The sequence below is a fragment of the Tenrec ecaudatus genome, chromosome 2 (genome assembly GCF_050624435.1).
Source record: "Tenrec ecaudatus isolate mTenEca1 chromosome 2, mTenEca1.hap1, whole genome shotgun sequence".
Lineage (NCBI taxonomy): Eukaryota > Metazoa > Chordata > Mammalia > Afrosoricida > Tenrecidae > Tenrec > Tenrec ecaudatus.
Window position 1 is genome coordinate 293301110 of NC_134531.1, and position 14461 is coordinate 293315570.

The 14461-nt window shown below is 39.2% G+C and overlaps 1 protein-coding gene across 1 annotated transcript in view; it reads left to right on the forward strand.

The window, feature by feature from the left end:
• Nucleotides 1-14461, forward strand: part of MORC1 (MORC family CW-type zinc finger 1) — a 224168-nt gene that overhangs the window by 22450 nt on the left and 187257 nt on the right. The window contains exons 4-7 of the mRNA XM_075542961.1: nucleotides 3022-3112; nucleotides 4027-4135; nucleotides 11649-11808; nucleotides 13518-13623. Coding sequence (XP_075399076.1) covers nucleotides 3022-3112; nucleotides 4027-4135; nucleotides 11649-11808; nucleotides 13518-13623 — 466 coding nt within the window. The remainder of the gene's footprint in view (nucleotides 1-3021; nucleotides 3113-4026; nucleotides 4136-11648; nucleotides 11809-13517; nucleotides 13624-14461) is intronic.

The window sequence follows — 14461 nt, forward strand, 5'->3', positions numbered from 1 at the left end:
GGGATTCTGAGATTGTTTTTAGCCTCTTGTCAGATAGTGGTTTCCAGAGCCTGAGGCAGTTTCCAGTGCCTTAGGCTGTTTTTAATTTTCTGCTTAACCTTGGGGTAGAGGCTACTTCCTTGTATTTTAGCAGTTGGTGTATATTATCCTCATGTTCACAGATCCACCTCCTTCAGTTGAATGTTCCCGTCACAATGAATTAATCCACAATAAAAACGAAACCCGTTACCTTGGCGTGAACTCCGATTCTTGGAGACCCTGTGCATATTAGGGCAGAATTGTGCTCCAAGATTTTCCATGGCTAGGATTTCAGAAACACATTGCCAGGACTCCCTTCCAAGATTCCATTGGCTGACTATAAACCTCTAACCTTTTGCCAGCTCTCTGCCCCACCCCGATACTTTATAGCCATTGTCTTCTAACTGCCTCGTGGAAGCCCAGTGTATATCAGAGTAGGATTGTGCTCCATAGGGGGTTCAGGGGCTGATTTCTCAGAAGTTGATTACCAGGCCTTTCTTCCGAGGCACCTGGGTGTGGACGTACACCTCCAGCCTTTTGATTGACAACTGCGTATGTTAACCTTTGGCCCCCCCAGCCCAGGGAATATAGCATTTTCCAATATATTGCATGTATTGTCTTTGCAAGCACATAAGAGTGCACCGTACCTACTTGCTCTGGAGTTGAAATATTATTCCCTACTATAATGATTTTGGGTTATGTCTATTCCCAGTTGCTTTAGCAGGCACCATATCACTTTCCATCATGGTGGCCCAGTTTGACAGACCCACCAGTACTCGCTGGCCAATTTTCAGCCAAGATTGCCTGCTCTGTCTTAGCTTGGAAGCTCCACTGAGCTCCCGTCCAGTATGGGTAACCCTGCTGGTATTTCAAATACCAATGGTATTTCACATACCAACATCATAACAAACCCATATGCAAACCACTACAGTTGAACAGCAGACAGAAGAGTGGAGGCCACCTAACGAAGCAACTTCTCGCAAAAGTATGCTTGAATATCCAGTACGCTGCAGACAAACAGGCTGTCCGGCAGCCTTATGCTTCCCACTTCAAGAGCCGCTAAAAAGCCTCACGTCTTCAGCCAACCTGACACAGGGTCCGCAGGGCCATTCTGAAATATGTATTCTTGCATGCCAACTGTGACATCCATGTATGTCTTTTCTCCTTTCTCTCAGAAAATGGCTCTTGTTTCTGAAATGACATATATTGGAAATCTAGCGGATTCCTTATAGAATTCCAGAGTCTTCTGGAGAGATCAGAAAAATAACTTGAAAGTCTGAAACTAAGCTTTCTTCCCTACACAGTAGCAGATCAGGAGCCAGTCAGTCCTTAATCTCTCATGGATGACCTAGATAAACTAATATCCACAGGAAAGTTACTGATAAGTTGCAAATAATTTCCATATTAGCTCTTATTTATTAGCTGTTATCAAATAACATATACGGATGTTCCCTTTGGCGTGCCTGAATACATACTTTGTAATGGCCCTGAGGACATGTGTCAGCTTGGCTGAAGACATGATACTCAGGCATAGGGATATTGTGAGGATGGTATAGTAGCAGGCGGTGTCTCCTTTTGCTGTTCTGGGCCACTATGAGTTGAAACCAACTTGATGGCATCTCATCACAGCAGCCAAATGCCAAGTCTTGTGTTCAGAGGTTCACAAATAAATCATCTTATTTAATTCATCTAATTGATCTTCAGGTGGTTTAAAATGTAAGCACTAATAGGTTCCTTTTGGAGCGAGGAAATTAAGGTTCAGAACTCTAAATGTGATTTATCTAATTATGGAATTTTATTACCTCCTCCAAAATAGAACGCTGCTACGATCTTAATCAGAGATTGCTTGACCACAGTCCTTATTTCATGGCTGACAAAAATGTGTGAATTTTTCCTAAGGTCTTGAGATCTGTGTGAGGGCCTGACAAATGGAGCTCCAACCAGGATCAGTGACTCATAATTTCTTTTCTTTTTTTTAACCATTTAATTGGGAGCTCTTACTGATATAACATTCCATAGTTCAATCACATTAAGCAGTATTGTACAGTTGTTACCACAATCATTTCAAAACATTTTTCTTTCTTCTTGAACTTCTTAATATCGGCTCCTACCCTACCCTCTCCCCAGGACTCCCTACCGTTTTGCTATATCTTACACCATCCAGTCGCTCCATTCACAAACAATTCTGTTGTTCATTCCCCTCAAGTGGGGTTACACAGTCATCAGTGCTCTCAGCAACCCTATCCCCTCTCCCTCTCCCCCCTCCCCCGTCTTCCCATACTCTTATGGAACCATTTACTCCTGTGACTGTTTCTGAAGGGTTATCTATTTTGGCTTTCATGTATCAAATTATCTTAATTATACAAATGAACATATACAAGTCTATCATGATTAACGAGGTAAAGCAAATTTAAAAACCCTAATAGTAAGGGGAAGAAATACTACAGAACTAGAACAGCGGGTTCTCAACCTGTGGGTCGTGACCCCTTTGGGGTCGAACGAGCCTTTCACAAAGATCACCCAATTCATAACAGTAGCAAAATGACAGTTATGAAGTAGCAATGAAAATAATTTTATGGTTGGGGGTCACCACATGAGGAACTGTATGAAAGGGTCAAGACATTAGGAAGGTTGAAAACCACTGAAATAGAGGATAGTTAAGTGTTTTATCGGTGCTATGCCTCACCCTGGATTTATCATCCCTTATGGGTAGGCCTTCTGAGAGGGACTGTCCAATTATCTTTCAGGTGAGTTTTGGGTCTCCACTACACCCACGCCCCTTCACATTGATTTGGTTGCTTGTTTTATGAACTTCTGATACTTTTTCCCATTGACACCTCATGATCGTACATGTTGGTGTCCTTCCATGTGGGCATTGTTGCTTTAGATTTTCAGTGTGAACCCCATGTGAGTAAACCCAACCAGGTAAGATGGGGTGTCAACTGCTTTCCCTGAAATGGCTCATCATTTCTGACCATCTTAAACATTTTTTGTTGCTTGTAGAGGAAGCTTCAGAAATAATTTATTTTGGAACATCCAAAAAACGGTCATCTGCCTTCAGGTTCATTGGACAATATGGTAATGGTCTTAAAAGGTAAGCCAGTTTTCTCCTTAAGGCACATATTATTGATATAGAAAACTATATTTAGTTAAAGTTTATTTCATCTAGAATGATCCAGATATGTAAATCTCAGAAAAGACTGTCATCCATGTGTGGATTGTGATAAGAGCTGTGTGAGCTTCCAATAAAATGATTTAAAAAATAAAATATCATCCTGATGTAAATAGCATTATAGCTAAATACCCAAGGGGGTTGGTTGTAAGCATAGGGATCTTGTTGGAAGCATCATGCCCATAACTCGCCTCTATCTTTAGTTTAACTGAAAATGCTTACATACATACACTAAACGAAGTCTCCTTTCAGAAATGTTCCAAGTAATGTCCACGGACTTTAGAACTACTTCATGTCTCACTACTCCTCTAAGCACATATTAGCCGACAGGCTAACTGGCCACAGTCCATTTGTGTGTGCTTCAATAAGAGGTCGGACTCTATTGAACCCTGTAGGATGGAGCACAACTACACCTGTGGGTTTTTAAGCCTGTCAATCCTTTCCAGAGTAGGTTAACTCAACAGCAGTAATTTTTTTGAGTTAATTAGGGGTTCAGGATATGAGATTATTATCCACAAGAGTCTTGCCAAAGTCAGATGATGATTCCTTTCTTGGGTCCTTCCACCTTGTTCTATGGGGTCACTATTACTTCCGAATTGGCTCGATGACAGCAAGTGTGTTTGTTTATTTGAGACAGCAATATATTCTAGCAGTTTTGTCTCAAGCAAGTGCTTGGGTATATCGGTTGAAATCCGTCCTGACCACTTTGAAAAACAAAACAAAACAAAAATGAGTGCCCCATCGGTAGTGGGTCAGCAGAACAGTGACACCATGCTCACCTGTTTCTTCTTTTTAGTGTCTGAGATGTGTAAGCTGTTATTTCCTTCCTTTCACAGTGGATCCATGAGAATTGGAAAGGACTTTATTCTTTTTACAAAGAAGGGAGAAACAATGACCTGTGTGTTTTTTTCTCAGACATTCTGTGAAAGAGAAGGTCTTAGTGAGGTGAGATTTGATGTTTTCTTTCCGTTCCATAGTGATGATGGTGTTGGAAATTTATAGCGCAGGTTGTAAAGTATGTTCTAAGTTATTTATATTTAGCAATTTAGAATATGTTTGGAAAATAGAGAGAAGGTGATGAGAAATGTGGGGTGGCAGAAGGCCTGTCTTATTGACCCTTCATTAAGGTGTGATTAAAAAAAAAGTTCTAAGTAGTTATCAGAAATATATTTTCAATATCAAGATGCCCAATTCTTCAAGGATAAGAGGTTTGTGTTAGACAGGGTTCACTAGAGAAACAAAACCAGAATGCTAATGATTATATATATATATATATATATATATATATATATATATATACAGATATATAACAAAAAATAAACAGTTAATTAAATTATAAAGCAGTACAAATGGCTCAGTGCACATGAGACAGTTGTGAGACACTGGCAGTCCCTCAAGTCTTGAGGGCTGCTGAGTAGTCCTCTGTAGAGCAATTCAGGCTATCTGGGCACAGGCAGCAAACAGCAAGCAGGCCACCAACAGTCAGCTGGATGACAAGGACCGTCAGTCCCCAGCTCAAGAGATGTAAATTCCAAAGTTGTAGCGAAGCAGGTCTTGAAGGAACCTCAAGTTACAGTGATACAGTCCATGGGTTAGGTGGCCCACAGGTAGTGTAGCTTGCAAATTGAGTCACAGGACAAGCAAGGCAGCTGCACACTGGTTCAGTGATTAAAGAGCAAGAGACAGGAAAGGCAAGGCTCGCTGGAGCCATTTGTCCCTCCACCCTTTAATTAACCCCACATGTTTTTATCAGCGATGTTGGCACAATAAACTAATTACCTTAAGGTTCTTTTAGTGCAATGCAGGACCCCAGTGGTGCTCGGGATTAGGTGTTGGTGTATTAACCACAAGGTCAGCAGTTCAAACCCATTAATCACTCCAAAGAAGAAAGATGAATCTCTCTGCTCCCATACATGTCCAATCTTAGAAACTCAATCTTGGAACACTATGAGTCTGATTCAAGAGCCATGGTGGGTTACACCTTGGAGCCATGAACCATAAGACTAGGTGTTGAAGCTTGCCAGCCATTCATTGGGAGAAAGATGAGTCTTTCTGCTCCCATACAGATTCATTGTTTCAGAAAGGCACAGGGGAAGTTCAGCTTTGCCCTATAGGTTGCTGGAAGTCAAAATTGACAGTAGCAGTTAGAGCACAAGTCTGAATTGACCTGATGGCAGTGAGTTTAGGTTTCGAGTTTGATGCTTCTTTTGGGAAAAAAAAAAGTCTGCAGAACCTCACCACCACTGTGCCATAAATGGTTTATAATGTTTAACTGAACAGAATACTGAATTCAAAGACAATTTAATGAAAGTGAATTTAAAATGGACTTCAAAGTATAACTCTAGGTATCTCCTTAAAATAAAAATCATTGTCATTGAGTTGATTCTGACTTATAGCAAACTTAGCGGCTATAATACCATTTATCTTTGATGATCTAGAATGTGTTTCATTCATTTTAAATACCTGTGTTTCATTACTTTTTTGTCAGCTATTCAACTCAACCAATATGTACTGAGTATTACAATATGCCCAACATAAGGATAAGCTCTATAAAAGGTAGAAAAGAAGCAGAACAGTGATTATATTACCATCAAAGAGTTTCCAGCCTTGTAAGACAAAATAAAACTGATACCTAGGAATTGAGTAAATAAGAAACCAGGGGTGTTTAAAAGGAACAATGACCTGCGAGTATGGGCCACAGCAGTCCCATGTCAAAAAAGTGACATGAATGGAGAGATTAGAGAACCTTGAGTGGTCTGCTTCAGGTTTAACAAAAAATACAATTCGAAACAATAAAACCTGGTCTGTGGAAAAGGCAAGCATCCAGGCTGGGTTCTAGAAAGGAGTTGGTGGTGGGCAGGGTCATTGTAGAGATGTGGAGACCCCTGTGAGGGGCTCTACATGTCCACTGAGGAATCGTAGGGTGGGGGTGGTCAAAGAGGGCCATCTGTGGGTGATACAGAATGGCAAAGCTTCAGCCTGGGCTTAATGGAAGTGACACTTGAAGAATTTATATTACACTCTGTATAGGTAAGGGCTGGTCCTCCCGAGGCTGGGAGTACAAAACCTATCAGCACTCCAAGGGAGAAAGATGAGGCTGTCTGTTCCCGTAACCATTGGCAGTCTCAGAAATCCGATGGAATGTTACTGTGAGCCGGAATCAACTTCACGGCAGTAGGATTCATTTTTTTGGGGTCTTGGTTTTGTGTGTATAAAAGGAAGTCAAGATAATGCTTAGGTTATACTTTTCCTAGGATGGAATAGTTCCATTTTTTGTTTGAAATGAAAAGCAATAATCCTTTTATGTCTTCTACTTCTTTGAAGAGGCAACTTCTTTAAAAAAATTCGATTATTCTTTTAATATGACTTACTTCTAAGTACAATTCCTCTATTGTTTTTTATTTGACTCTGACTTCATGTGCTAACCACCACACTATCTTTTCCACCCCTACTGTCATCACCTACACAAATCCTTAAATTCCCCCACCCAAAAAAGAGTCTTATTATACTTCTGCTTATACTGATCTTCCTTACTTACAATACAAGACTACATTATTAATAATTTGTCAGCCTACCGTATTGCAAATAAAGGTTCCTTTTTTTTGAATTTTTATTTTGCTTGAAGTTAATAGTTGTCTGCTTCGTTTTTTCACCTCCTTCTCAGCAGCACGAAGGAGTCCTGGTGATAGAGCGGTTACCCTTTGGGCTGCTAGTGGCAATGGCGGTTAGAAACCACCAGCTGCTCCTTGGGGAAAAGATGGGGCTTTCTACCTCCGAGAAGTTACTGCCTGGGAAACTCACGGAGGCAGGGCTGCCCTGTCCTGTAAGGTCACTGTGAGTCAGCATTGACTTAATAGCAGCGAGTTTGGTTTGTTGGTGTCCCTGCCACCAAATATTTGCTTTGATATTTATGTTTAGTCACTTTATTAACCTTAGTTTCAGTCTCTTTTCCTGTCGATTTCATCTACCTGAAGAACACTGCTGTTACTGTGCCCCTTTTGTTCTGCAGTTTGTACTCTGCTCAATGTCTACGCTCAGCTCTCATCCTGGGATTGGCCCTCCACACCTCCCACATTCTCAGCACCTTGGTCTTGTGTTAGATCTCAGGTCCTAACCTAAATCCCATATCTTCTTTTTCTGTTTTCTCACATTTGTGGTGCAGATTCTCCAATAGCTGCTTGAAATGAACAAGGGTGCATGGGAACTAAAACATTTGAAACCTCATATGAATAAAAATCTTTTTTCTTCCACCCTTACACTGAATGTTGGTGTAGCATGATATTATTTCTGGGTAATTAATTTCCCTTCAGGATTTCGATGGCATCCCTCCAGTATCTCTAGTTTACAGTGAAGATAATGAGAAATTTAAAGCCATTTTAATTACAAAATCTTGTTTTTGATCCTCTCCTATTTTCCCTCTCATTTTGAAAGTCAATGGATGTTACTTTACCCTTAGATTTCTGATTTTAATGTTGTGTCTTTGTGGTGGTCTATTTCAACCCATACGCTTGGGTATTTTTTAATCCTTTCGGTTTGGAATGCACATCCTTCATTTCTTCACAGGTACCGGGGTTTAGGAATTAAACAATTTTTTTTGGCGGGGGCGGGGGCCGACATGATTTGATGCACAGCATTTTGGATTACGTAACACCTACTCTTTAGCACTAGGCTTATTGAATTAGTTCTTTTTCTTATCTTTTTTATTTTCTTTATTTTAAATTTTCTTCCTTGGGAGACTGCCTACATTTTTTTTTCATTCAACCCTTTAAAGAAATTGTTTCCATAATCAAATTCCTAATTTAAAGACATTTGTAAGTTTTATTTTGTTAACTCAATTCATTCTTTTTTTGAAGGACACCTAATCCTTTTCTCACAGATGCAATATTTTCTCTGGTTTCCATCTGAAATCAGGTTGTCAGTCTTTGGAAGCCAAATGAGGCTGGGGCCCTCAGTATCCAATGGAATTTCTTGTCCTAACAACAACTAATAGCAGCCCTGGGCACGGCATCACAGAACATTGTCCCACCCTGCATCATCCTCACAATTGTTTCTTGTTTGCATCCATTGCTACAGCCTCTGTGTCAATCCATCTCCTTAAGGCTCGTCCTCTTTTTTGCTGCCCTTCGACGTTACCAAGGCCATTTCCAAGGGGCTGGCCTCTGCTGGTAATATGGCCAAAGCACATACGGTGGAGTCTTACTATCTAAGGAGCACTCTGCTCTTCCAAGACAGATTCGTTTGTTCTTTCTGCAGTCCAGGGCACTTTCAGCATTCTTCACCAGCACCACCATTCAAAGGCATCATTTCTTTTCAGTCTTCTTTATTCCATGTTTAACTTTAAATACACGTGAGAAAATATTACTAGCTGGGCCAGGGGTACCTCAGTCCTCAAAGTGACACCTTGATCTTCAAAATTCTAAAGAGGTCTTGTGCAGCAAATTTGCCCAATAAGTATATCATTTATTTCCTTGATTGCTGCTTCCATGGGCACTGATTGTACAGCCAAGTGAGAGGAAATCCTTGACAACTTCAGTCTTTATTCTGGTCATCAGGATCATACTATTGGTCTAGTTGTGATCATTTTTGTTTCCTTTACACTGAGTTGCAATGCATATTAGAGGCTATAATCCTTGTTCTTCAGCAAGTGCTTTAAGTCTTCCTCACTTTTAGAAAGCAACGTTGGGTCATCTGCATATCAATGCTTATTGATGAGAACTTCCACCATTCATGATGTCTTATCCTTTGGAGAGTCCAACTTCTTAGATTATCTCCTCAGCATTCAAGTAAATAAGTATGGTGAGAGAGTGTAACCCTTATTCACGTTTCCTGATTTTAAGCCGCTCAGTGTTTCCTGTTGTATTCAAAGGATTGCCTCGCAGTCTAGGTACAAGTCCTGCATGCGCACAGTGAAGTGTTCTGGGATTCCTTTTTATCAATGCTATTCAGAATTTGTTAGGATCTATACAGTTGAATGCCTTTGCATAGCCAGTAAATATGAATAAACATCTTCTTGGATCTTTGCTTTGAGCCAAGATGTGCCCAACATCAGGAATGATGTCCCTCCTTCTACATCCTCTTCTGAATCCAGATTGAATTTCTGGAAGCTCCCTGTCAATGTACTGCTGCTTCTGTTGTTGAATGATCTTCAGCAAAACTTTACTTGCATGGGAGATTAATGATATTGTTGGATGATTTCTGAATTCTTGAAGCACTTTTGGGCCACCTTACTTTGGTGTAGACCCAAATAATGAAACTCTTTCAGTCAGTTGGCCAGGTCGTTTCCTTGGCTTGTTGAAACATTTCAGCTGATGGTCTGTGAATTCCTGGAGGCTTGTTTTTCTCCAGCAGCCTGAGCTTTTTTGACCATGGGCTACCTCTTGAAATGGTTCAATGTCTACAGTGACTCCATGTGACTCCTGCATCTTTATTTGATGGTTCTTGCACCATTCAATATTTTGCCTACAGAATTATCATTGCAAATCAAGGCTTGAATTTTCTTCAGTTCTTTCAGCATAATATTTGCAGAATGTGTGCTTCCTTTTTAGTCTTCTAGCTCCCGATCTTTGCATTTCATTGTAATACATTTTCTTCTCAAATTGTACGTTGAGATTTTCGGTTGAGCTTTTTCACTTCACCATTCCTTCCATTTGATTTTGCTTATCTATGATCAAGAGAAAAGTTCAGCACCTCTTCTAACATCTACTTCGAATTTTTCTGTTTCCTCTCTTTTTAATGACCTTTTCCTTTCTTCATATATGATATTCTTGATGCCACTCTAAAGCTCATCAGGCCGTCTGAAATCAGTGTTCCTGGTGTCAAGTCTGTACTTGAAATTCAGGTGGGATAGCTTGGCTTCCCTGGATTTGTTTTAGTTTTCTTCAACATCAACCTTGAACTTACATATGAACGTACAATTGACGGTCTATTCCACCATCAGCTCCTGCCCCTATTTTAGCTGAAGATATTGAGGTTCCCCATCTCTTCCCACAGCTAGATTAAACTTGATCCCTGCGTATTATTCCAACTGAGGAAGTCCATGTGTACCATTGCCATTCATGTAGTAAAAAACGATTTTGTAATGAAGAACATTTCTGTCTTGCAAAAAAATCATGTGGTTTTTCAGTTTTATTTCTATCACCAAAGCAATATTTCCCAAATATTCTTCTTTTTTTCCTTTCAACTATTGCATTCCAAATGCCAATAATTATCTAGGCACTTTCATATTTGATCAATTTCAGATTGAAGAAGTTAGTAAAATACTTTCTTCACACTAGTTTTAGAAGTTTGTGCATAAACTTGCATAATAGTTGTATTAACTGGATTTCCTTGTATGCATATAGATAGTATCACATCACATATAGCATTGTACTGTCAGATAGATCCTATAATGTTCTTTTTTATGAAGAATGTTATTCCTTTACTTTTAAGTTTATCATTCATGACATAGTAAATAATATGATTATCTGATTTAAAATGGAAAATACTTGTTCATTTCAACTCATTAATGCCTAGTGTATCAACCTGTATGTGTTCCATTTCATTTTTGCTGGCTTCCAATTTTCCTATATTCATACTTTATGCCTTCCACATTCCAATTATTAATAGATGTTTGCAACTGTTTATTCTCATTTTGAATTGTGTCCCATCAACAAATAAAAGTCCTAAAGTTTGTTCCGTCCATGTCATTATGGTTGACTCCATCTCTCTAATGTTAGCACAGGCTCACAACAGTGCATGTTTTCTTCTCAGTCAGAGATGCTTTGTTCCATTCTTCCTGAGAGTAAGTAACCAGTACTTGTGGGTGTGGAAAGAGTTGGAGCCAGACAGGACTCCAGATACCTATTCTAGTCTCTTCCTTCCTTACCTATAAGAGCCCGGGGGTGAGCAATGGTTAAGTTCTGAGCTGACAACTAAAACTGTGGCCATTCAGACTAGCCAACTGCTTCCTGGAAGAAAGATGTGGCCCCTTTTGAAACACGAGGTAAAGTCTTCTTTGTTGGAAGGGCTACTATGAGTTGGTATTAACTCTATTTTTCCACCAAAGCTATTTTTTTAATTAATCGTTGTGTCTTTTAGAGGCTTTGAATCGTACATCAGCCTGGTTCTCATCTTTGGTATTGGTGTTTGATTTTTTTTTGATCAGCCAAGTCATCTGCTTTTTTAATTTCTAAACTATTGTTCCTGTTGTTTCCCTTTCCAACATACCCATCTCTCAAGAGGAGTCTGAAGTGGATTTTATATATTCCCATACCTCACAATAAATCTTGATAAATAAAGCCTGGCCTAAACCTATTGAGTTATCTTGTAAATCTGGAACAAAGAGGGAAATGAATTTCACTTTGTGTTTTTTAATTTGGCTGTCTGAGAGTGTATCCATTAGGATCAGACAAAAAGAGAGGATTCATTTTGTGCATTTCATAACAGATGGGTGTTATTCCTTTTTATTTTCTGTTTTCAGGTTGTGGTTCCAATACCTTCATGGTTAACAAGAACCAGAAAATATGTAACCAGTGATCCCATAAAATTCTCAACGGAATTAGCTGTGATTTATAAATACTCCCCATTTAAAACAGAGGCTGAATTGATGCAGCAATTTGACATGATCTATGGAAATTGCGGTAAGATCATCAAAATGGAAACTGTGATGGAAGCAATGTGCAGTGTTATGCAGGGTCCTGTAAACATGGTTGAATGGTTTTGCGCTTCTAATCTCCTAGGAGTTCTCACCTGGGGGTCAGTCATTTATTCTGATGAGTTTTGTCATGAAAGAATCAGTTCATGAATTATCTAAAGTACAGAGGAGGAGGGTGATACAGACCAGGACAGCAAGGACTCCACAGAGCTGCGCCGTAAATAACGTTAGGAGATAGTTGTTGCTGTAACTGGTACTAGGTGATTCCAGATTTAAAACAGGGTAAGTGACTTATAAGGTAGTGAATCCAGGTCCCTGTGGAAGGGTTAGCAAAAACTTTGTAAACATTCTTCCCAAATCAACCATCTTTCCACCATCACCAAATTTTATTATTTTTAATAATAAAAAAGAGTTATGTACAAGAGCCAACTTGACAAAGGTGGAGAGTGATGGTTAGATTTTGTGTCAACTTGCCATACCTGTAAGAAGATGAGGGGAGAGTCCTATTTATCCATTTGAGCACAGCTTTGTGACATCTTTTTCAGGGCCTGGCCTATTTTAATGAGACCTAGTAGACAACTGATCTTTCTTTCTTGCTGTTTGTGTGTATCCCGTGTCTGGTTCTGGAGCTGGTGACTCATGTTACCTGCCCACCCTGGGAATTTTCAGAACCCTACCTTATTATTGCCACCATCAGATCTACCCAACTCTGAGCCCAGCAGCCGATGATTTCACAGCTTCCCCCTTGGCCTTCCTGCTGCACTGGTTGTCAGCTGCAGTAGTCTCGATGATCGTCTAGCCAACACCAGACCCGTTGGCCTGGGCTGGACTGCTTCTGTGATAGGAATTTATCTCTGATACAAAGTTATTTCTTGTTCAAATATGAGTGCCACTAGTTTTGTTTCTCGAGAAAACACCCTAACCTAAAGGACAATTTTTTTAAAGCAAAAATGTAGGCACTTATTTTTCATTTTTGGACAATCCTGTTTGTCTTCAATATCATAGCCAATTTTACTAAAGAAAGTGAACTTTACATGATTAATTCTTTAGAGTTGGGGGTCAATGAACTATGACTTGTGGATTGAATTTGACCGCCACCTATTTTTAAAGTAAAGTTTTAAAGGCTCAAGGCCATACTCATTCATTTGTGTATTTTCTAAGACTGTTTTCATCATACAACCGAGATGACAGCAGTTGTGTTAGCATCTGTTTGGCCTGCCAAGCTTAAAATATTTTCTTAAATAATCATATAATAAATGATTGTCAACCCTAGACATAGAGTCTAGAATCAGTACTCAGTATTTGTACAAAGTTTTAAACTCATATTTCTTTGTACATACATTGATTTCAGTTCCCTCAATGAGAGCTTTAATCATAATATACATTTGGTCAATAATCTAACAGTTTTCACAATGCAAATTATAAATAGAATGCCAAATATGAAGAATCCATTTTGAAAGACTTATAATAAATTGAGCAGGAATAGAAATCTCCATGCTGTGCATATGCCACACTGTTCGGCAGGGAGTAGAATTTTCTATAAGGCATGTATGTCTTAGGACTTATTAAAACATGTCTTTTATTGGCATACAAAGAGAAATTTGGCCCACTCAATGTCATAAATAAGATGCTAGGACAAGACTAACATTTATTTACTTAAGATAATGGCAAGTCAAATATCTTTTTTCTTACTAGGTACATTGCTGGTTATTTACAATGTGAAACTTCTTCTTAATGGAGAAACAGAGCTGGATGTTAAAACTGACCAGGAAGATATTCGGGTAGCTGGAGCTACCGATGAGTAAGTAATGTGTGTGCTTGATAGCATTATTTCTCTACAATGGCAGGAAGCTGGAGTTAGAAGCCCAGGTCTGAGACCAGTGAGCCTCGTAATGCGATATTTCATTTTACCAAATTACAAATTAGGCTAGTGGTGCCCAAACGTAGGGTGACCTGGGACGCCTAAGAAGTACAGAATCCTGGACTTCATTCTAGACTTAGGGAATCAGAATCTCCAAGGATCAAGCTTTGTAGTAATAGTTCTCCAATGCCGCTCATGTATTTCAAAAGTGCCGACGTGTTTGGGAACCACTGAAACAGACATGAAATTCTCTAATGCTATACCTTCCATCTTATATACATTAAAACTGGAAAAAAATCTCACAGAATATGTTAATCATTATAGGGCATTAAAAATAGACACGAGTATAGTGTGAAGCATAAAATGAAGGTAACCAAATGACAACTTAATTTTTATTTGCCTTCATTATTCGACTACAATGGCCATATCAACTGCATTGTTGTGTGAAACTGAGTTGATTCCAAGTCATAACGATTCTATATGACAAAGCAGATCTATATGACATAGGTGTCCTAGGCTGAAATCTTTCTGAGAGAAAAATGTCAGGTTTTCTTTTTTTTCTCATGAGCTGTTGGCAGATTTAAACCTCTGACTTTTTGGTTAGCCAAGTGTCTATCCGTAGTTATACCAGGGCTCTTTATGAAGTGTATATTTGTAAACTATAAATAACTAACATATTTATTCCTCTTGGCTACTATTAAAGCCCAAACCAGACTCATTGCCATTGAGTTAATTCTGACTTAGAACAAGTCTGTACAGAGTTTCCAAGGCTATAAAT